At 41.3% G+C, this 24,214-nt stretch overlaps 1 protein-coding gene across 8 annotated transcripts in view; it reads right to left on the bottom strand.

Annotated features, from left to right (window-relative positions):
• The window catches only part of ctnnd2b (catenin (cadherin-associated protein), delta 2b), a 165,046-nt gene that overhangs the window by 78,030 nt on the left and 62,802 nt on the right, over positions 1-24,214 (bottom strand). For all 8 annotated transcript variants that reach the window (XM_070973592.1, XM_070973594.1, XM_070973596.1 and 5 more), the window contains one exon: positions 1,705-1,739. In XM_070973592.1, coding sequence (XP_070829693.1) covers positions 1,705-1,739 — 35 coding nt within the window. The remainder of the gene's footprint in view (positions 1-1,704; positions 1,740-24,214) is intronic.

The raw sequence follows: 24,214 nt of genomic DNA, 5'->3' as shown, positions 1-24,214 counted from the left end.
AATAAACAAATGCTCAGAAATGCTAATACTAATAATTTATACTTCTACAAAAAAAAAGTGAGGAAGTCAGTAACAATGGACATTGCTTGTTTTACACTTTCAAGACCTAGTTGGACAATACTAAGAGTCAGAATGTCCCGTCAACATGGTAGCTAACACCTTGCAATGCTAACTCTTCTCTGTGCATTCATATAAAGATATTTACTGTTTTCTAAGAACCTGTGGAAATGCAGGCAAAAATGCTTAAAACATTTTTAATAAGAAAAGAAGGAAACTGTCCCAGAACATAGATAACACCACAGGTGTGCCAAATGATGGTACTTCTCAGAATAACAACATGTAGCATGCTGGCCAAGGCTATGACTAAATCAAGAGTAAAAACCAAGCAAAACAGCGAAAGGTTCAAGGGATTCAAACTATAAATTCACATCAGTCAAAATACAATCAGGCCTTGGAGTAATGTGTCAGGGTAAACTTCGAGTCAAGGGTAAAAACCTAACTGATAATCCACAAACAAATCTTGTGGGATCTAAGTCTACAGGGCGCCACCTTGCACTTAAGTGCCGAGCCGTTTGTCTGTCACAGTGAGGCTGATAACATGCCCAGTGTCTTCAAGTTAGAGAGGGATGCCAATGGGGATAAAACCTTACAAATGAGTCTTAGGAGCAACATTAATCTCTTATCGAGAGAGCGAGTGTGAGACAGAGAGAGATGGTAATAGTAGAGGCCTTACTGAGTGGATTTAGGAGGCTGATTTTATTGCCTTCGACTGACGCAATTGCAGACTGATGATGTTGATGCTGTTGGTGAAACATTTCCAGTGCTGTCTGCAGCATTACGCTGGATTTACTCTCACTCTCACACACACACACGCCAAAACTCATTTTTAAACCTGCTCGATCCAGAGGTGATGGGTTTTTAATGATTTGTGAGTGATGACGAGATCAAAAGGTCTGACTGGAGTGAGGGAGGGTTTTTCCTTTTTGGTGACGGAGTAAATTTAGTCTTTCTGAGGCCAAGTGGTCAGGCTTCAGCGCAACAGATGGATGAAGACCACAGCACACACTGAAAGCTGTCAGTGTGATCCGTGAGACCACAAACCTTTAGTCACCTCTTTGTTGGCAGAGGTCACCAACCCTGCACTCAGATAATCAATCTAGTCTCAACGCCCTATACATCTCAACTTAACTGACAAAGAGGGAGAGAGACCTAAGTGTCAAGCATGAGTGGTGGCTCTTCAACTAAAATTCTGCCAAAGAAGTTGTCAAAGCCAGAGAGGTGTCTTCATTTGACTTTCAAATCATCAAAAGGCCTCACAATCATTGATTCTTGTTTCCTCCTTTATGGAAAACACTTCCCATCTGGCTCTCCAAACAGGTTAAACTAAATGCTGAGAATTATTTGTAAATGCTGTTTGACCTTTACTCGGCCGTCAGAGCGGGTGAAATGCGGCAAGGGAATTTGAGAGACAGGAGGGTTTTTTTTGTTGGAACAAGCAGAAAGTGAGTTTGATTGAGCATTTTCACCACTGCAGATGCCATAGGTCTTATACAGGATTGTATCGATGTGTATTGTGAGTGCATGATGGGGGATTTTTACAATGGCTACCATTGCTATGAGCACAGTCAGCAATGTGCAATGCTGGACTGCAAACAATAGAAGACCAGACAAAATGTACTGAGAGCATTTAAAAGGAAATATTACCTTGGTTGTTCCAGCGGAATTTCTCATCTGCTGAACTGCAAGAAACAACAGAGAGCAAACAGGGTTAGAGATGTGAGCAAAAATTACATCTTATACCAACTTTTGTTTGTTTGTTTGTTGGTGCACTGACAAGACTACTGTACACTGTAACAGCATTTCCATCAGACTCACAAGCCATAAATGTCTTTTTCCCATCAAAATCCAGTTTATAGGATTGCAATAATACAGGAATACCGTGTGAAACACTGGTTTGAAGAGTTTTTATCCCTGTATATCGTCTGGTGAAAACCTTATATCTCCATTTGCTGCTTTTTCATGTTTTGCCTTCAGCTGAGTGATGACAAACAGTCAGGAGTCCTGCGGTTTGGCAAAATTCTTCCTCCACACTCCAAACTACATTGTTGTCAAGCTGAAAACAAGGCTGTTTTTTTCTTTGGAGATGCAAGGTTTTAATCCAACAGAAGTGTTATCCTGTCATAGAAAAGATTTCAGGGAGCACCGAGGGCTTTGAGATAAAAATGATTCTGAAAGGGCAGAGAGATGCTGCTAAGAAAGAGAAAACATCAGTTTGAATTAGGCTGGAAAAGAGTCTTTCCTCTGGAAAGAGTAACAAAATGTGACAGGGAGCCAAAACAAGACAGAAAGCACAAGCAAAATATTCATACAGGCACATGCACTGATATGGTACTGTGCAGTGACCATAGAAGACACACACGCCTCCTCGATTTTATCCAGTCGCTTTCCATGAGTTAGAGATCAATCTTCTCAGTTTCGTAGTTAGTCATATAGTTGAACAAATGAGAAGCACTTCTGTGTTCAGAAGATAGCACAGAGGTCCAATTTAATTATGTTGGTGAATTTGATCTGCTGTTGGATGCAAATGCTCATACTGTAGCTCGTTTAGTATTTCCACAGAATTCATGACTGAAAGCCAAAATGAAGAGACATTTTGGACATTGCAACAATAAATATTCACACCTCACAGTAACTCTCCTACTCTTAAAGTTTAACATTGCTTACAGGGCAATCATTAAACCTTGCTCAACCTTTTCAACACATTCTTAATTTTTAGTGCCTTGTTGTTTGGTAATGTGTAACCCTGAAGTAGCCACAGTGCAGCTCAATTTGGTTCCCAAGCCCGACACTTACAATGGGCCTATGTCTAAGGCTCTGAATAAACCTTTATCAAACTGTAACAGATATTGTCTCTTTTTTTGCTAAGTAGGATAGTTGACACACCATTTGCTATAATAACGGAGTCCACAAAAGATATCTGCTCTGTAATGACCACTACAAAGTTGAAATGGGCAGGTTTTTACAGTCACTAGCCCTCATTTAAGGAAAAGAACATGAAGTAAGAAGACAGGTAGACATCAAATATTTCATAGGACACAAATTTACACTGTGGAACCTTTTCACAGCCAATATTTTAAGAGAATGGGAAGCAAATAGCATCCTTTCAGTTTTGCCTTGAGCTGTTAATTGATAGGGTGTTTCCTGCTGCTAGAGCATCTCTGACATATGTTCAATACTGTTTACTGCTATAGATCCACACCTCTGACAATTCATATGCTGCAGGCTTTACTCCTTACCCTGTATGTACAACAGGAGTTATCATTTCTGTGTCTCTCAAGCCATTTGTCAGATGACTGCACGGTTGTAAAACACTGTTTGACTGGGTTTATAAATAGCTAATAGCCTAGTCGGTTAGCCCTGTCAAGTGTCAGACTTACTTATCTTTGACCCATCAGTTCATGTTACACATAAAGGAATGGTATACCATTTAATCTTTACTAATATGTTAATTGTATTATAAAGATCAAAGAGTGGTAAGCTATAAAGTGTAAATATACAGTATCTGCTGCCTTCAGGTTAGATGGCTTATCATTCTTCTAGGGTAGCCACACTGTTTAGTTCAGCTGACTAAATTTACTGGCAGGACAGTCAATACTGTAGATCAATCCCAGCAAGCTAACAGTAGCCACCCTGCAACAACCCAAGCCACATAATGATATAACTTGACTGCAGGCACAATACAGTGCAGGTAATTAACTGCCAACAAGTATAGCTGATCAGCGCAGTGTACATCCCAAAGCCCCAAACACTGTATATTTCATACACTCTTTATGGTTTGACACACTTTGCATAAAAGCATCTCTGATGATCACTTGATTTGAGTTTTTCAAGGAAGCAAAGTGTTCACTTCTAAAGCCAGTCGAATCCAACAGTCTCATTTGGGTTGAGTGCTGCATTTAAAGTCTGCCTCGATTGGTGGATGACCAACTACTTGTCTATAAAATGACGACACTCGAAAGTTGTTTACACATTACCCCTGTGAGCCTCAGATGTACAAAATACATGATGAGGACTTCATGCAAGATAAAAACACTTTCAAGTTTATATGCTATATATAAAACTAGACCAAGCAGCTGCTTATTTTAAAGACTGACAGCAGGGGATAAAAATGTTAGCCTGAATCTGTCCATAACTATAAAAAAGACCCACTACTAACTACCAGCACCTCTAAAGCTCACTAATCAACATGTTACTGTATGTCTTTGTATGTATCAGTAACCTGGTTTTTGGTTTTTGGTAGAGCCATCTAATTTCTCCCAGTCTTTATGCTAAGCTAATCGCCTGCTGGTTCTAGCTAGAGACACAAGAGTCGTATCAATCTTCATTCAAATACTGACTGATGAATATCAGGTTGCAGTATTTTCTCTTATCAATATTGCTGCATGTTTCCAATGAAAAGCATTTTGGTATGAAATCCTCCATATCTATAACTCGCTGCTTCCATCGCTAAACATAGCGACGGATGCTACTCACTCCCTGCAGACACAGAACAGATGCTATTAAATCATCCCATTGATTACCTCCATTCTGCATGTGTGTATGTGGTGTGTGACGGATTGTGAGGGGGAGCCAAGCGATACATGTTAATGGGACCCTCTGTCAGCAAAGCAGACTCCTCATTCATCAGGCGTTATTATTCCAAACAATACACCCCCACACATCCAAATACACACACACAAACTATATGCGTAACACACTGCTCCACAAAGGAGGTGCACACAAAGCAAGGGAGCAGAGAGCGAGTGAACCTGGGTGTCTTGGAGGATGGAGTGTGTTTATATCAGGCATACACCTTGGATGGAGCTGGATGATGAGGATTATTATCACTAGTCTGTGTTCAGACAGCCAGTACTGATGACAGAGGCTGAGTCAATATTTTATTTTAAAGGGCAAGACAGACTGGTCCTCGCATTCTTTTCCTGCATTTTGGTGTCAAACTGTTGCCTTAGTACTCCTGAAAATGCCTCTGTATAGGTGTTATTTACCAATGCCCAGGATGTGATGTAGGTAAAACTAAATGCAAGCTGAGTGCTCAGGTAGAAACCTTGTTGGAAACAACAAGGAAGGAGGCCAAGTGGTGTTATCATCAACAGGGTCTGGAGCTGAAATATAAAACAGTCCAGAGGGTTTCACATTTCAGTCTGTGCCAGGGGAAAATGTAGGAATTTGTTCATATTATCAGGGAGATCAAAACAGACCAGAACAGACGCGACAAGAACAGATAAGACTGGTGAAAAGCAGAAAAAAAACAGAAGAGAGCAGAATTAGATGAGGATATAACAGAATATCTTGGAGGAGAAGAGGCTAAAACAGACTACACTATAGCACAACGATCCTCAGTCTAACACAGTTGGATTGGCTCATGAATTAGAGTCGGGGTGTGATCACTGGGTGAAGTGAGACAACCAGATTTCTTCTCTGCTGTCTGCCAGTCAACTCGATAAGATCAGCCGTTTGCCATATATCTGTTACTGCAAAAGCAATTAGTTGATAAATCATTTATGTAGATTAACGGAAAATTAATCGCCAGCAATTTTGAATGACATTTGAAGAATTGCTTCAGTCATTTAACAAGTAACAAGACTAAGAGTCTACAGGCCCGCTTGCAGCTCTGTGAAGCTCTACTTTGGGCTAAATGCTAACAGTGTTGTCAATGTTTACAAGCTAATGTTTAGCAGGTATAATACCATGTCTGTTATCTTAGCATTTGCACCAAAGACAAAGTGGAGCTGATGCTGATGGGAATGTTGTTGGTTTTGCACCAAAAAATAGCAAAGCATCTGGCAAAATGACACTTTCATTTCACTATGGCACTAGGTGAAAATCCCTAACCCTAGTCACCAAAGTTGTGACACAGAGAGGAGTACCAGTGTGTGTATCAGATTTTAGGGCCATCCATCCAAAAGATGTTGACTTGTTTCACCCAAAACTACAAATGTCACCTTCATGGTGAGCTACATGAAAGTCGGGATCACCAAAGTCCTTAAGATTCATTCTCTGGGCCCCATGAATGTCTTCACAAAATGTCACAGCAATCCATCCAATAGTTGTTGAACTGTTTCACTCAAAACCACAAATGTCAACCCTATGGTGTGGCACCAGGGGAAAAGTCAGGGGACCATCGGAGTCAGTAAGCATCATCCTCAGGGGATCATGATCATCTGTACAATATTTCATGGAAATCCATTAAATATTTCAGTCTGGAGCAAAGGTGTGGATCAGGATACTGCACTGACTCACTCACCAGTTTGCTGTCCCTCATGTATTGTTTGATGTTTTTCTGTTTTATTTTGTTCTAGGATGAATATCTTTGGGGTTTGGAGGATTGGTCGAACAAAACAAACAATTTCAAGATATCACTTGGGGTTCTCCGAGATGCAGATTTTTCAATAATTTTGGTGGCTCAGTTATTGACTCACCAGCGTCACAGTACAAATAATGTCTGACTTCATTCTCTCTCCGTCCTCTCTGCCCACACAAGCAGTCCTCCTCCTCCTCCTCCTCCTCCTCCTCCTCCTCCTCCTCCTCCTCCTCCTGGCCACCAGGTACATCTAATCAGGCCTCAGTATCTGAAACACCTCATTGACCTCTTGGCCCAGGAAACCCAGAGAGTTAGTGTTTTCCCCCATCGAATCTCTATGGCGCGTCAACAGGATGTGACAGTATAATTAGTGGACCGAGAGAGAACTAATTGACGGCACAATCAACTGGCCTGCTGCAGGTCATGCCATGGCATGGCACTTTATCACGCTAATGATATAATGCTGTGTGCATGAATGTGCAGGTGTAAGTGTGGCTTACTTTGTGTGTATACAAGACAGCACATGTGTCTTTACTGCACAGGGCTCAACAATGGTTTTTGTGTTTGGCAGAGCTTGATGATATGTGATTGTACTCATCCTCTGCTGCTCTACATGGGCACAGAATCTTACAGAATGTTACATAATCTCCTATAGCTTAATCCCAAGGACAGCACAGTGTTGTTTACTACAAGACAAAGAGGACCAGATTGTCTTAAAAAGCCTTCAGCTATTTCTACAAGCTAGAAAGACTGACCTTACTAAATTACGATGATAAGTCAGAGAGAGAGAAGCTCCATCCTCATTTGTAGCCTCACTGGCTAAAAACAAATCAGTAGAAAGAAGCGTTTTTGTTCCACAACATATTTCAATGACATTTGAAATTTTTAGCACTAGTTGATGGCTCCCAAAACAGGCCTTCTTCTTTGCTTTTGCATAGTAAATAGTCAACTGTAACTGTAACTTTTTTGATCAGTCCTAACAAATCAAAATGACCGCAAACTCAATTAATATAGCAAACATGAATGCTTACTAGTCTACTACTAGTACTTGTCAGCCAAATATCATCCCCACAGTGGATTCCTGATTTATTATAAAAGGCCGACCGGATGTTGTTCATATTGTAATTTGCGATGGTACTGAAAATGCAGAACACACTGCACCAAGTTCAACGTAATAACCATAAAATATAGCTGATAATTGCCAATTAGGAAATTTAAGATTTTTCATCAGCACAGCAAGTGTTCCAAGGCCGACTGGCCCACAGCCTGGGTGCTGGAAGCTTGTGACTTACACCTAACAGCACATAGGATGTAGGGAACAAACCTGGTCAAAACCTCCTCCTTATGACTTCTGCACAGTGTACAGATATCTTACTGACTGGATTGTAAAAAAAAAATGATCAGTTACATTTCCTGCTTCACAAATTGGCAAAGTACATTAGCAATATATAAATGTATTAGGCATATGAACATGATGAACAGGAATACAGTGCCTGCGTTTCCAGCGAAAGACACACCAGCATAAGACCCTGTGCAAAGCTATGGCTCTATTATGCTAAACTTATGGCTCACCTAATATTAATCAGCTATCAGCAAATCAACTAAATCTTATAACCAAAATAGAAAAAGAAAGATGTGCAGTTTTGCAAGACTCCTGCAAAATAAAACCTGATCCTACTTAACTAGAAATAGGGTCCATATGACACATTATCTGTCCTTCGTCTCTGCCATTTTAGGACTATAATATAGTTACATAAATAACAATTATTATACAAATAACATTGAAAAAAGGGGGAGTACTGCTCAAATTGTCCCCCTATCTTGACATGAGCAGTAATTCATATGAAGTAAATAGCAAGTTAGATAAAAGCCCATGATTGCAATACTTGAGCCAGGTTATAACAATTTTAGTTAAAAGCACCACTTGGTAAAGATGTTATTTTCAGTTGGATAAAAGAACAGATGGCAAGCATAATGCTCGGTAATTTCAAATAATGATCAACCCCTCTTGTACTTTCTAATCTGATATTTTCAGCCACTTTTAAGAGAACATTTTGGTCATTTGGTGCTATTCCTGGACAAAAACAGGTAATGTCAAAAATCAAGCCGCTGCTCTCTGACTACCTCATCCAATGGACTGGTCTGAGACATGAAAATAGAAAGAATAGAAAATGTTAGAGAGAAGAGAGAGATGGAGAGGTGGAGCGAAGCAGCATGATATACAAGCAGAGAGAGGAGTTGAAAATGAAAGTGGGAATATAACACAAAGAGAGAGGGATAACAGATGAGAGTCAGAATATGAGACAGAGAGGGCGAGAAAGAGAAGAGAGCTCTTCTAAATCCAATGAGGGAGGCTTAAAAGAGCGAATGCCAGAGATAGCAATGAAAATCCTGTCATTTTATCCACCCAATAAACACATTCTGAACCCAGTCCATATAATCCATCTATTTCCATGCCCTGCATATTATCTGTTATCTGTGCTGACCACAATGGCCAGCCCTCTTGTTGACAGAGCTGTTAGATAATAGAGCCACCCATAAAGAAAAAAAAAAAACACAAAGAAAGGAAAGCAAAGGCCTTTTCAGCTCTTGCAGCCATTGCTTGTATCAACATTAATTTAGATTCAAAAGCTGAAGGCACAGTGTGCTCGTTAATTTACTCTGACCATTTTTTATTTTTACAGACTTTCCATAAAAAAAAACAACTGGTACTCAAAGGCTTTTATCAGACAAACAAAGTGGATGAATTCTGCAAACAGATCTTATTTTATGCACACATTTCATTGAGACATTAATCACGGGTTGTCAGCTACAATATTCAAAGTTACCTTTAGATGCTTTCATATCTCACACAATTTGATTCACACCCTCATCACACCTGACGCTGCACTTTTGAAAAGCTTGTAGTCATCTAAATAAAGTCTAAATTAGCATTAAAATGTGTCACATCAAAGTTTTTCCTTCCACTCAAAGGAAAGTATAGTTGCATTATTCCCAAAGGCCTTATCGATATTCATTCTCTTCATTTCTTTGACAATCAATCACTGCCGCTTGACTTTGCTTTTCGCATAATTGTAAATTTTGGCAGTGACGCCTCCTCTTTCTGCCCAAACAACACTCTGATGCTAAAATTCATTTGTAGCATCAAATGAGGTATATGGCTGGGCTTCTTTGATGCCGGCCATTTTAGATTAAATGCACATGAAAGAAAAAGGCTAAATAAATATCGTACGTAGAGAAGCATAACACAATGTACACTCACTGCCACAGAGGCATGAGGGCTCACTGAATGGTTTGATGGATATAAAAGCGAATCATGTTCTCTGGCTTTCATAGTCACTGGCTCTGTAGATCACCATCATTGAAATACCCAATGAGGGAGTATTTTTTGGAAGACTGGCGTTCAACCCTCCAGTAGAGATCAGAGACTTGGAGGACCTACATCAAGGAGCACTGAAGTTGTTCTGGATAGTCTCGACAGCCCAACACCTAAATTGTAGCTTTTGCTTTATGTTGCATAACAGAAACATGTTATTTATCTCTTCTTAAGACTGCATTAATACGGTTATTTGGACACCATTAGAGGCAGAAGTCCCCAGCCTGACAACCTTGTCTTTGAGCTGATATGGCTAACATCTTAGCAAGCAATTGCCCATTTACACTTCCAGCAGACAGGGCACATTTGAGGTTGTGTTTCTGGCAACCTGACAAGTGTAAGTCCAATAATCACGATCCTGTTAGCTGTGTTTTGCTCTCTGCCAAATCCTAAGGAATAAAACTGGGTCTGGGTGGTAAGACTGAATCATAAAGTAAATTTTGTAAAGCAAAATGTTATCTTAAACAGGACATAAAGCTTGCAGCATTAATAACCTCAGTGGGAAGCTGAGCCATTAGCATTGCCTGTTTAAGGGAACGATGGGTATGATAGCTGATAAGAGCAGAAATCCTGAGACATGAAAATGTATACACTACTCTGACAGACAGACCATGATACCAAATATGACCTTAACTGGGGCGGGAGCTGGTGTTAGACCTACTCTCTGAGAGTATATACACTCACAACTGTGAAATAGCAAGAATCCAGTTTGCTTCAGAGAGCTTTGCGGTAAATGTCACAACTTTTTTTTTTTTTTTTTCCTGGGAATGATACCAGTGTCTCTGTCAGAAGCGCCAGGAAAACAGCCATATAATGCAACACAAGACAGGCAGCATCACAAGCTGAAATGACTTCAAAGAGAGCCATAATTCACGGGCTGATCCCGGTGGGAGTAGGAACTACACCGAATGGCTGGGCTGTAAACAGTAAGTCATGTAGTTGATTTTGGCTTTCTTCAAGTGCTCTAAAATGGTAGTGATCTTTGTCCAATTCTCCGTCCAACAAATATCCACAGAAGATCTTTGATCATTGATCCCGCATCAGGTGTTGAGTGGCTGTTGCACTAGTTCATCTTGAACTAATTACACATTAAGTACAATAGTTTTTATATCATCCCTCACTCTTCTTGATGAAATGGCACATGCAAGCAGCTCTGGACTGAGTAAAGCAATGCAGCAAGAACCTGTTATAGCACACAAAGCCAAAGTTGGACATGAGACTTACTGTATAATCAGTCTCTTAATATCAGACTGCTTAAGATCAGCTTGGAGACATAAATTAGTCCATATGGAGCATATGATATTCATGGCGCATCTCAAACAGCACTTGGAAGCTTGACACTGTACAGGACCAGTGAGAGTTACAAGACAACCTGAAACATTTCACACTGTAGATCCTGAGAGAATAGATAAACACAGACGGCTGAGCCACAGAGGAAGATAGGCGCTGAGTTCAGGGATGCTGATATTATTGAAATGTGACTCCAGCATGAGTTTCCTGCTGCACTGGTGGCAGTCAGACAGCCCATCAGGCAGCCAGGGGAAAAAGCCCAGGCACATCCCAGAACGGCTATTGTCGACCTTTAATTACAGTCTGAGCTGGAAGATGGAGGACCCCGACGCGCTCTGAAACTACGTGCTTTATCTTGCCCGGTCACCTGAGTTTTACCTAATTGCGCATTATGTTGGAACAATAGCTAACGGTTACTGCTTTGTGTGGGTACTATCTAACTCCGCTGTATCTCATATCTCAAGAGAGGAAAGAATTCGACGGGTTGAAAATGTCAGCAGCCTCAGGAGACTGTTGAACATTGCTACTCAGAGAAGGGCCATGTAGTGCATAATGTACGGCAGGATGGTGCACTGAGATAGAAGACTCTCCAGCCCAAGGTTTAAGCCTCTGTGGAAGTTGGAGTTTGTCCTGTTGCGGGGTCCTTGAGCAAGACACTGATTCAGAGGGCTGCTGTATGTGACCGATCAGTCCACAAAGTGAATTCAGCTTGCTCTTGAGACTGTCCTCACTAGAAAGACTGGTCATTTAGTTCAACCCTTAAAATGACCTATGCTTACATTTTCTTCTTGACAAGGACTTCTTGTGGCCATGGTAAAAATAACTATTGTCTCTCAGAGGCAAAGGCACGTGTGACATTGTTATAGAACCACAAAACCTCAGAGAAGGTGGTTGTGTTGGATGCTTCAGTGTATTGCTTTGACATGGAGTTCACTGTTTGCATCCTGTCTCCTACCAAAAGTCTACATTGGTTTCTTTTTCACAAACACCACAATTCTTCCTTAACTTTAACCAAGTCTAAACTGATTAAGCTTAACCAAACCTTAAGTCACCCTGTGTTTTTTTCTTGTAACCAAAATAAGTTTGTATTTACTCAAAATGCATTGTGTGCATCCTTGAGATCTAGTAATCTTGTTGAATGCACATCCTTACTCTTAAAACATCTCCAAAGCTGGTTTTCAAAATATTTCAAATCTTACATCAACATCTATGTGTTTTACTAGCCATTGGTTCATTTCTACATTTCTTGGCACATAACAGCCACCAACTGTGGTCACGCACATGCTTATGTGTCCTCATGTGTAATACAAACAAAACAGGGCCACACTTGTAAAAAGAAAATTGCTCCATAGCACTACTAGTGGTCAAAACATGCTTCAGCTTGCTAACAAACCTATTTTATCATTTAGGCTGGAGGACACTGGAGGCAAAAACTTGGAAATTAGACTGTTCAAGTTTGAAGCAGAGAAGATGCACAGCAGAAAAGGTCCTGGTGAGAGCTGATCCTCAGACAACACATGGAGTGAGATGTCTGCGCTTGATGTTTATGTGTGTTAGCACCAGTATCAACAAATCAGATTTGTTGCACATGCTGAGTACTAAGGTAAAAGAGAAGCAGAAAAAAATCCAAAGTTCAACGTAACTCAAATGCAAATAAAATAATGCTTGTTGTCAGCAGTGCTGCAGCAGATTTTAATCACCAAAGAAAGCAACACTAACTAAATGCAGAGCTCTGAGTCTGGCTGCAACTGATAATATTTTTAGTGAAATTCAGTTCCTTTTTAATAAAAAGCTCAGCATGAGCTGCCAAACTGGAGCTAGGACAGTGAAGGTGAAGGGAGATATCAGTCTCGTCTGGGTCTGATGTACAGGAATTCAGCCGAGGTGGAGCAGAGCTTCATTTTCCTCCCCTCTGCCATCTAGACAGAGAGAAACACGAGACCCTTTGAAGCGAGTGATTAAAGCGCAGCAGGACGAGGCGCAGCTCGCCATTTCTGTTACCCCGTCCACATGCTCCAAACAAATGGTTAGAGAGAGAGAGAGCCAGGGAGATGGAGAGAGAGAAGCAGAAGTCTCCTGTGACCCACTAAATTGGTCAGATTGACTTCCTAGTCTGCCAGTGTGGTAGGCGGCCATTTTGACTCAGGGCCAGAAGTTAAATGAGAAGCAAGCGGGAAGACATGTTGGTTCTCTGTGTGAGACCAGTCAGTCTTTCCAGAACTGCCCAGAGACATCAAACATTCCTAGAGGTGTCTGTGGACGTATTCCTCTTGGCAGAAAAATAATCCATGTGCCAAATCTGTACAACACTGCCAATCAGTCTGGATGTCTCAAAACGAGATGTGGGCAGAAATATTTCTTGACAAACACAGTGTCAAAAATGACTGACTGTGACGCGTCTCTCTTATGGTGCTGTACAGGCATCGGAGCCTTCCTTCAAAACAGAATTTAAAACAAAACAAGCCTTTTGCATGACTACAAAGAGTCCAAGAGAGCAGCGCTTCAGGACATCACAGAGTGGCATGATCAGTCATCTTTTTCAGCCGAGCACTGTACAAACAAAAGCTGATGTGTGCTGACTTCAGTAGGCCAGCACCGCTCACATCTCCTCCCCCCTTTTTTGCACTTATCAAGGGCCGAAATATTGAGCCTGTCAAGAGCTATAAATAAGTGCGACTGTCGATAGACAAAGCCTCCCTTTGGGATAACTGTTCAGAGGCCATTTATTAAAAAGACAGCAGTGCTTTTCCTCCTACAGGAATTGAGGTTTTGTCTTCTAATCGACAGAGCACTTCAACTCTGTTACGCATCACTCAGATAGCATACTCTCATTTGCTCTTGATGCAGCAAAGAAGGCTACATCACAGGAGGAAAATGCTTCCTTCTACAGGGAATCTGCATCCCCTGAGCTCCTGCTTGGACAAGTTCTCCCTGAAAACCGATATGTGACACAGCCCCAGTGCCAAAACACTGTGTTCAGCCCAACTGTTAGGGCTGTAGCAGTGGTGCTCTGTGTGTGTTTTTTTCCTCTCTCCAGATTGACAAGCCAAAGCTGTGGCTATCTACTCTCTAGCTAGCTAGATGTCAAATCAATTTGCTGGCTTTGGACTTGGCCTGTTGCACACACCTAGCATACACACATACACACACTATCAGAAGCTGTGTGCCAGGTCTCCTTATCAACATCGATCAGGTTCAGCCAAGCCACTTTGCTGGATGGCAGACTTCCAGAGCTAAATTAAGGAAAACATCAGTTTGTAGCCAAAATGGCCGACGATCTGTCCTCAGTCCCATTGTGCCACTGCAGCAGACTCCCAGGTGTGCTCGGCTTTGAATCTGCCATGATTGCATTTAAGGAATTAAGTTAATTAAGTTTTGCTGTTAACAGTTCATCTCATACCGCGGTGTATGATTTTCTCATTCACTCCCATTGTCCAAATGTGTGACTCAGGAAGTTTGAATGAGTCACTTATTCTGGTTTGGACTGTAAAAACTGGAGTTCTTCGAGGTTTGATTGAAAACATTCACGCTGTCTGTGAGGCTGCTGAGGGATGGGTGTATGATCATGCAATGAATGAGCTGATCGAATTGAGTGTTCAGTGGAGTCAAAAATATTACACATTTTACAGCTTTTGATTTCAGCGATCTGCACTCCAAAAAACACTGTGCAACAAATGAGCTACTTAGTGCTGATTAGAAGACAGTTTGCATTTTCTGTATTTCAATCAATCACTTTCTGTGGGCAGCATCCATGTAGAAATGATAACTGGGCAAAACGGGTGAAACTATAATGTCTCACAAATAGGGATTGGATGATTTTTTTTCTGTTGTAGCTCTTGGGGAAATTTATACATAAAAAAAAAAAAAACTTTTAATGTACATTAAAGCAGTTGTGATGAGCGGATGAGAGGGAGAACTGCTGTAACACAATAATGAAAAACATCTCATGGCATGTTTGAGACCACTGTGTTAACTTATTTACTTTTTTTTTTTAGAAATTGTAATCAATGGCTTCTACCTATAAGTGCTCCAAATTAAACAACTACATCTATCATCCGTCTATGTTGTCCAGAAGGACACAAAGAAGCGTTTCCTATCGGCAGGACAGCATCATTTGTCTGTGCCTTCCCGTTAAAAATCACTGCTGAAAAGCAGCTAACATCTCTGAAGTCATGATTAAGGTTTAGTTAGGTTTATGCACAAGAACAACTTGATTAGCTTTTGGAAACGATCATGGAGTTTTGTTGTCATGGTCACAAGAATTGACTTTGATAAAGATCAGATGGTCACCTGCGTGAAGAAACAGGTGTACTGAAACTCCATCAGCATGCAACACAAATATTTGTTATTGAGTTAAAAGTAGCTGCTGTGAAGTACTTCCAGTTATGTGTGTCATAAACTCCTCTGGCTCAAACAGGCAGGCTTATGTCTGTGAGAGTCCTTTATTATCTGTACTCTGCACCATAGACCACATATTGCCACAGCATCCTAAGCCATGTGGAGTTACTGTGATGTGAGGCCTTGAGGCTGTTTGCATCATTCACGTGATCTCTTTGGTTCTATTCAGTTTAGGTCCTCACATCCCGGTGTGTCACTTCTGTGAAGAGTAACCATGAGGATTTTTAACAGTAAGTTTTTGCCTTTTTATCAGCTAGAGATCCTTTGCACAGTATATCACATATAAACGGGGAAATAATGACAAATGAGGTAATCTCACTACCTCTCTGGCACATTTAAGAACACTATCAAACCAAAAACAAAGTCAACTTTTTTCGCACTAGGAATCATTTCTGGATAGAAACGATTTGCTGACAAATAATGGCGATAAGTCAATAAATGGCTCTGAGCAAAAACATGCGACTTTTTTTTTTTTTTTTTTTTACAAAATTTGTCCAAAACATTGCATTAGCAGCTTTGCATTGCATTTCCTCCAGCCTACCCAAATACTGTATTTAAGCTTCTGTGCTTCTGAACAGGCTTTTTTCAAGTCGGCATGAATATGTATTTGTGTGTTTAAGTGCATGTTTGTGTGTCTGTGTACGAAATCTCCCAGTGTGTGTCTCTGTTTGTGGACTAAGAAGGTTTTCATCTGAGCTTAACTGTGACAGTTCTGTCTCCATTCTACTGGCAGATCAATAATATACTCACAGATGACTGTACTAGCACACACCCACACACACACCCACAAACACACACACACACACACACACACACACACACACACACACACACACACACACACACACACACACACACACACACACACACACACAGTCAAGTGTGACAGACAGAGCCTGTCTGTGACGGTGGAGGATATTAGGCTTATTAAGTGTCTGGCTCTCAGAGTGACTCATGCAAAGTCAGTGTGTGTTTGCAGGCTAGCAGGTTAAAAGGGCTTAACATGAGAATGCATCTCACAGCACCAACCCCCCCCGCCAACCCCCATCCTTGCCTCCTGGCTCATCTTATTATTCCCTCACTCCCACCCTCTCTAAATCTCCCTTCTTCCATGTTGGCTCTCTATCCCCGTCTGTGTCCTCTTTTCAACCCTCTAACCATTTTTTCTCAACGTTCGTCATCAGATTCCTTCTTCATTTTTTTTATTTCAAACAGACAGACTTTCTCCATCCTCAATTTTTGTTGTGTTCAAAATGGCTTGTTGTGAAAATATGGACTTCAGCATATCTCCACATAACATCGGTGCTGAAAATGATGCCTCAGTATAAGTGCTAAAAAGCAGGAAGTTTCATTGACCTAATGGTCGTAGATGAAAGCGAGCATTGCGGTGAAAGTAGCCTGCTCGACCTCACCATCACTGCCCACATCTCATGCAGAAGTGGCTGCACTTGCTGTTATTCTAATATTATCATATACACAACATTGTGGGTTTGATGATGTTGTTTTGTCAGTTTTTACAAAAAATGTTACAGTGAACGCATTTTAGTAGGACGGATTAAAAAATGTTTTGCTGTCTTCAGTACAATGACATTGAGCTGTTTCCTTGTCATTATCTGTTATTTCTTCAGACAGACCTTGTAAGCAGAGCTGGAGGAAGTATTTTGCAGCGCGACACACACACACATTAAAGAGTTTGAGGGAAAACTCTGTGATAATACTGTTGTAATACATAAACCTGGAAAGCAACTGAACGGATCCTTGAAAGTGGTTTTCAAAATCTGCTTAACAGATATTTCTGCATATTTTAGAGGGAAGCAAGCTTTACACAATACATTAATTTTTTTCCTCATTTTTACATTTGCATGCATTGTATTCAAATCACGTTGATGAGGTACTGCCTTGTCAAAACTGAATGCTGAATAGTTTAACTAACTCCTGAAGGACACTTCTTTACTCATCACTATTCAAGCACACAAGGTAGCAAGGCTACTGCAAACTAGCCTTCTAATGAAGTCAGCTGTCTCTATCACATGACCCTTGCCTTGCAGGTCATAGTGGTCCCTTGACCCATGACATAAAGACCTGGATGACCTGCAATTTTCTGATGCTAAACTCGGACAAAACTGAAGTTATAGTAGTAGGCCCTAAACATCTTAGAAAGTCACTTTCTGATGACATAGCAGTTATGGATGGCATTGCGCTGGCCTCCAGCACCACTGTAAAGAATCTGGGAGTTATCTTTGACCAAGACATGTCCTTTCACTCCCATGTAAAACAAATTTCAAGGACTGCCTTTTTTCACCTACGTAATATCGCAAAAATCAGGCATATTTTATCTCAAAATGATGCAGAAAAACTAGTCCATGCATTCGTAACTTCCAGGCTGGATTATTGCAATTCTTTACTATCAGGCTGCCCAAATTCGTTGCTGAATATTCTCCAGTTGCTCCAGAACGCTGCAGCACGTGTTCTGACAAAAACCAGGAAGAGAGATCATATTTCTCCAATACTCGCCACTTTGCACTGGCTCCCTGTAAAGTTTAGAATAGAGTTTAAAATTCTCCTCCTTACTTACAAAGCCATAAATGGCCAGGCACCTTCTTATCTTAAAGAGCTCATAGTACCTTATTACCCCACTCGAACACTGCGTTCCCAGAATGCAGGTCTACTTATGGTTCCTAAAGTCTCAAAAAGCAGAACAGGAGTCAGAGCATTTAGCTATCAAGCTCCTCTCCTGTGGAACCATCTTCCAGTCTTTGTCCGGGAGGCAGACACCGTCTCTACATTTAAGAGTAGGCTTAAAGCTTTCCTTTTTGACAAAGTTTATAGTTAGGGCTGGCTCAGGCTGGTCCTGGACCAGGCCCTAGTTATGCTGCTATAGGATTAGACTGTTGGGGGACCTCCAAAGATACACCAAGCTCCTCCGTCCTTCTGTCCCTCTCCATCTGCACGCTTTCATGTCCTACCACAGCGTGTTACTAACTTAGCTCCTTCCCCGGAGTCTCTGTGCTTTGTCGTCTCGCAGGTTCCCATGGACAGTGGCTGAATCTGGATTGTGGATTTCAGCTGCATCTCCTGCCTTGGCCCTGCCTGACATCCACTGCAACTGCTACTGCTGTTACTACATTACTGTCACTGTTACTGTGACTGCGTGTCTGTCTCTCTGTCTCTGTCTCTGTCTCTCTCTCTCTCTCTCTCTCTCTGACTGCTTTTCTGTCTGTCTGTCTGTCTGTCTGTCTGTCTGTCTGTCTGTCTGTCTGTCTGTCTGTCTGTCTGTCTGTCTGTCTGTCTGTCTCTCTTGCTCTCCCTCTCTCACCCAACCGGTCGAGGCAGATGGCCTCCCACCCAGAGCCTGGTTCTGCTCGAGGTTTCTGCCTGTTAAAAGGAAGTTTTTCCTCGCCACTGTCGCCAAGTGCTTGCTCATGGGGGAATTGTTGGTTTCTTTGTAGATAAAAGAGCTTGGTCTGTACCAGCTCTATATGGAAAGTGTCCTGAGACAACTTCTGTTGTGATTTGGCGCTATACAAATAAAATTGAATTGAATTGAATTGAATTGAATTGAATTGAATTGAATTGAATTGAATTGAATTGAATTGAATTGAACTGAATTGAATTGAGGGTCCTCCAACCTAGTTACAGCCATGAAAAATAGCTACAGAAAAATGACCACAATAATTGGGACAAGGGGGGCTCAGGTCAGCACAACTGTGGAGGTTGTGGTGGAGAAATAACAACCCGTAAATCACCATTTCATCATTTTGAAAAAGTCAGACCTTACCAACCTGCTTCCATGACAAGTGTAACTGAAGTAGGCAGGATGGATAAATCACTCGTAACTATTTATTTACAACAAAACACAGAAGTAGGATTACCAGGCTACTACCGATCCCCCTTTTCTGCTGATTTAGTTCAGCAAAAATATATTCATTCAATATATTCTTGCTTAACAAGACAGGCAGACAAGGCAGGTGATGATATATTGTGTCTTAGAGGTGCATATTCCCAAACAAATATGTAATAAATCACATTACTACAACAAAAGTGCACCTTGTCTGCTAATACAGCCCTGTCTGTCATAAAGTAAACTGACAATGCTTGTCCTTTTTTGCCAATAACATTAAAACAATATGTACAAATGAACCCCTGCTCCTTTACAGAAAAGCAGAACATAGTTTTCTTCTTCCACTCTTGCTGAAATCACAGCGTGTGAAATTACATTGAGTCTACGGCTAGATAAAAGCTGGCGTCAAGTCATTGTACATGAGTGTGGAACAAACAATGCACAGACATTTCTGAGCAATACAAATGCTTCTGAAAACCTGGAAATGATGAGCCACATTCACTTCAGCTGCATTACATCCAAACCTCCCATCCGGCCTCACTGTCCTCTGCATCCACCTGCAACAGGGAGAGCTCGGCATAGATGACTGACCTTCTCCCTTTTCTCCTCCTCTGCTCCACATTCCCTCCAGGAGATCAATACGTAGAGTTGGGTATTGGATCACACCCAGTGCTAGTGTTTAAAATGTAATTCACACCCTCCTCCCTATTTCCTCTCACTCTCAGATCAATAAGGAGAACACACGCATAAATCCGCCACAGTCATCATCAAGCAGTCAGCCTCCTCTGGATCAATGGCAGTTTAAAAATGAACATCCTCATCACCTAATTCACACACCATCATCATTATTATTCTCTTTGTATTTCCATATCTTTGTGCTGATAAAGAAATGGTTTATTTAAACATGAGTGATGAAGAAAAGGATGAAGCGCTGGGCGGGAATGAGAATATTGATGTTATTCAGTATTAGAACCCTCTAATGTCAGAGAGAATACAGAAATCCACAGATCACAGATTATTCACTGACACATGAGTGCACTGCGCTGATGTTACACTAAGGTTTGCTATGCTGATATCAAGACATTTCCTCTTTTTCCTTTATTCAGTCCAAACTTTCAGAGCCTTGGCAGTTCAAAATACCAGACGGTTCACCCGAGCTGCGCTCAGAACAAGGGATTGAGGACACTGGCTGAGAGGTAGTGGCCTTTAACTAAAAAGTCTTTGTGCATTTCATCCAGGCACGACAGCGTAACCACTCGGAGTGCTGCCATTTGGAGAGGAGCGTGTAATATGATTCTAGATGATGCAGTTTATGGGCATGATCGAGTCTGAAATATCCACTCCAAAAAATAAAAATAAATAATAAAACAAAATAAAAACCCCTGAAAAACAAACAAAAACACATTGGTGATCCTGGGTTGAATAAAGGGTCAGTCACACAGTGAAGAAGTTCACTGCATTCACTAAAGTACTTTAAATTTGCATAAAAACCGCCACATTGTTTGGGGTCCCACAGAACTCTTTAATCCTGTAAATACATGTTCTTTTATTTAAACCCAGTATGAGGAAAGGAGGTGAAGTGGTAAAAATGAGCTGACACATTTCATGAAGCAGACAAGAAAATGGCCGTAAAGCATCACCTTTATGAATAAATAAGGAAATGTTTCGTGTTGTAGGTTATTTAGGTTACACATGCGCATATATACAATTTTACTTTTTACCAAAAAGTCATTCACAAGCAAATGTTTTACACAAAATGAACAATTGATTGCATGTATGTGAGGCGCTGCTGGTCCTGATGGGGCTCCACACTGAGACATTCCTCAGCCTTCAGCTGTTATCATGTTAAGGCAGCGGTCTATCTACTACAGTTTAGCACACTGGACTTTTTGTAAGTCTTTTGCACTAGTGAATTAAGTGTAACTGTAATGCTGTGGCTGGCTACATTACAAATGCATTGCATTCAGCAAGATTTTGTGAATATTGCAGAATGATTGTGAAGCAACAGGTACAGCAGCCTCTAACAAACTAAATGAACTAATTCTAATTAAAACTTATCCTTCAACTCTAACCAACAATAATGTTATAATAACATGGAAGTCTTGTTTTTGTGATAAATAAACACTAGGCAATTATAACAAAATTAAGAAAAGTCAATAAAAAAAATGTGATGTATGTTTACTGAGCTGTGCAAGAGGGCCCACAGTCTCCAGAACATTATGGCTGCAAAGGTTAATAAATTAAGAGATCATGTTAATGATTATAGTGCACATTCTGTTGTGTTACTCACAAGAGCTTCCTGATTCTAATCAGCCCACAGTACAATCAGAATACAGCCACAAATTAAACCAAGAAGCCTTATATGCACTAAATGTGTTTGCTTCTGTCATGTCCCCACCATTCTGCAATAATCCACTAAATGAGCCCCTCTCTAAAACAGCGTCTGCGTAGGATTAGAGCCGTGACATAAAACTGCAGCTGGAATTGACTACAAGTGTCAGTCACCAGAAAGCTACTGCACTAAATCAGTCAAAGAGCAAAATCACCAGACTCCTCTTTCCTCTTACTCTGTCTCTTTCTGCTTGTCTCTGTGTCAGTCCTTCTCTCTCAGATCTCTCTTCTCACTACGTCTCTGATGCTTCAAGTCCGCAACCACATCTAAGTGTGCAGCTCAACTGTACTGAGTGCAGTTTTACGCTACTATGAACAAGACGTTAACTCGACTGTACTGCTTTGCACAGGTAGCAGCTACAGCATGCATCCTGTATGACTCAGCGGTGTGCAGCGAAGTGCAGACTCGTCATTGTACCTCTCAGATTCTTTCTTGTGGATTTTGTTTGAAAACATCAGAGGCTGAACATGAAGCGTGCACAATTTATTTGTCTGTTACGTAATCGACCTACTTTACGAGGGGCTGTGAATGTTCGAGGTGGTATGGGAAAACCGCATAGCATGTTTCCTCATTGACATCACAGTCATATTTCTATATGTCGTGTGGAACGAGCATATGTAGCATCAGATAGTTTTTCTTGCTGCGGCTGTAATTAATGTGTTGTTAGAGCTATGGAGTTTGTAGTAAAGAAATGAATATATGAAGCAAGGTCGCAGGACGTGTAACAGCAACACTTGAATCACTATTGGATCAAAGTATTACACACTAGCAACGATGGCAGTTTTTATGTTAAAAAATTCATCACTCTAATAGGATGGGTAGATAGGACCCAGGTGAAGACCAGGGGCAGGTCAAGTACATCAGGAACTAATGGGGTGCCAGCTGGTATTGTGTTGATTTGTGTTTGTCCTTACATCGGCCTGAGCCTAAGTCTGGTGCCTGAGATGCTTAAGCCCATCCTTACCCAAACCCCAACCAGTTATCTCTGCAACTTCTAACCATAACCCTACCTAAAACCTAACCCTAACCACAGAGGACCGTGCTGTGGGAGGTAATGGACCACGACCCAACTTGGGAACATTGCTAGCAGGAACTACAGCAGCCTGCCACAGGTGGTGTCTCCACCACTGCCTGTTCACTCACTGTTCCAACTCACCACTTTCTTATTTTTACTACTTTTGTTGCACTTGACAAGATCATTTGATGCTGAAAACATGCAAATACAACTGACGTGAGCCACATTTGATTCTATTGCACAGAAACTCGCTATGGCAACTGGAGAATGGGAGCGATGGCAGCCGAGTAACGGAAATCACACAGGGTTATGTTTGTTAGTTTCTTTGTGGGGTTGTGGAGAGGATATAGTGATGCTTCATCCACACCTTAGCGCTGCCTGTTGGAATGTGCTTCATATGATGTAATCTGTTGATGATGAATTGAGGCCAGTCACAATTTTCCAGTTTTGGTTGGATGTCTGCTTTGCCCTAATTTAGTCTATTCTACATCTTAACATCGATGAGCCTGCTTGAGTTTGGTCAGATAGAACTGTTCAGATCAGTCTAATGTCCATGACTTACAGGATTCAAGGAGCTGTCAGACTGATTATTCTTGCACCATCAGAATTTTGCAGATTTTTGTTATCATTGGACAAATATTGCCAATGTAGGGCAAAAAGATAATGTGTGAATAGGTGAAGGAGTATCAGTTTATACAGGATGGACAGCTCTCTTTGATGAGTTAAAGGTAAATTACTTTTTGTCGTTTTAGACATCATTCCCATTGGCTACAAAAACAATTTACTCAACAATAAAACCTTGGTTGTAAAAGAACATCATTTGTTGTCTGACAGGCCTGATATTCGCTGGAAATGTTCTGTGATGCTTCAGATTGCCTCACTGGGAGAAATTGTTTCCTTCAAAGGACTATTACGGACCTTCCTTTGAAAAGAGTTTTTCAGTTTGATAAAAACAGATAGCAGTTCTCAGTAAAGCTGCACAGTCTCTGTTAGTGTATGTGTGCTGAGGAGGGGCAGACGCAGAGACACACTGCTTGTGTCTAAGCTGGCAGTCGAGCACCCTGACAGCTTCTGGTTAATGGGCCCTCACTGGGCTCATAGACGGGTCCCATTTTCCCACCAGACGAGTGTCAGTGGGTCTCGCCGGGTGCTGCGGTTACAGCCAATGCTTATGCACACACTAACATACACACACTCACTCAGCAGCCAGACAAACACGCAGCCACACATCCGATTACCACACAAATGTGGCAAATATGCACAGCCGAAGGGGGCAGACAAATAGCCGGCCGCCTATTCGTCGGCCAGCAGAGTGGAGTGGCCACCACGGTGCCACCAGAGCTCAGATATCTGTATCTACTGGGTGTGTGCTCACTGTCAGAGGTCAACCTGGATGATTAGATAAAGGGGCTGCAGCCAGGGAGCAGGCAAACACTAGTGAGCTACGCCAAAGGGGAGAGATACTGCTCTCATTCTCTAGGGTGCTTCCTCCCTTCTTATACTGTATACAGATTATTCTGTTTCTTTTAACTTCCAAATCA

Source organism: Chaetodon trifascialis, chromosome 11, assembly GCF_039877785.1.
Source record: "Chaetodon trifascialis isolate fChaTrf1 chromosome 11, fChaTrf1.hap1, whole genome shotgun sequence".
In the NCBI taxonomy this organism is placed as follows: domain Eukaryota; kingdom Metazoa; phylum Chordata; class Actinopteri; order Chaetodontiformes; family Chaetodontidae; genus Chaetodon; species Chaetodon trifascialis.
This window is presented reverse-complemented; position numbering and strand designations above follow the sequence as displayed.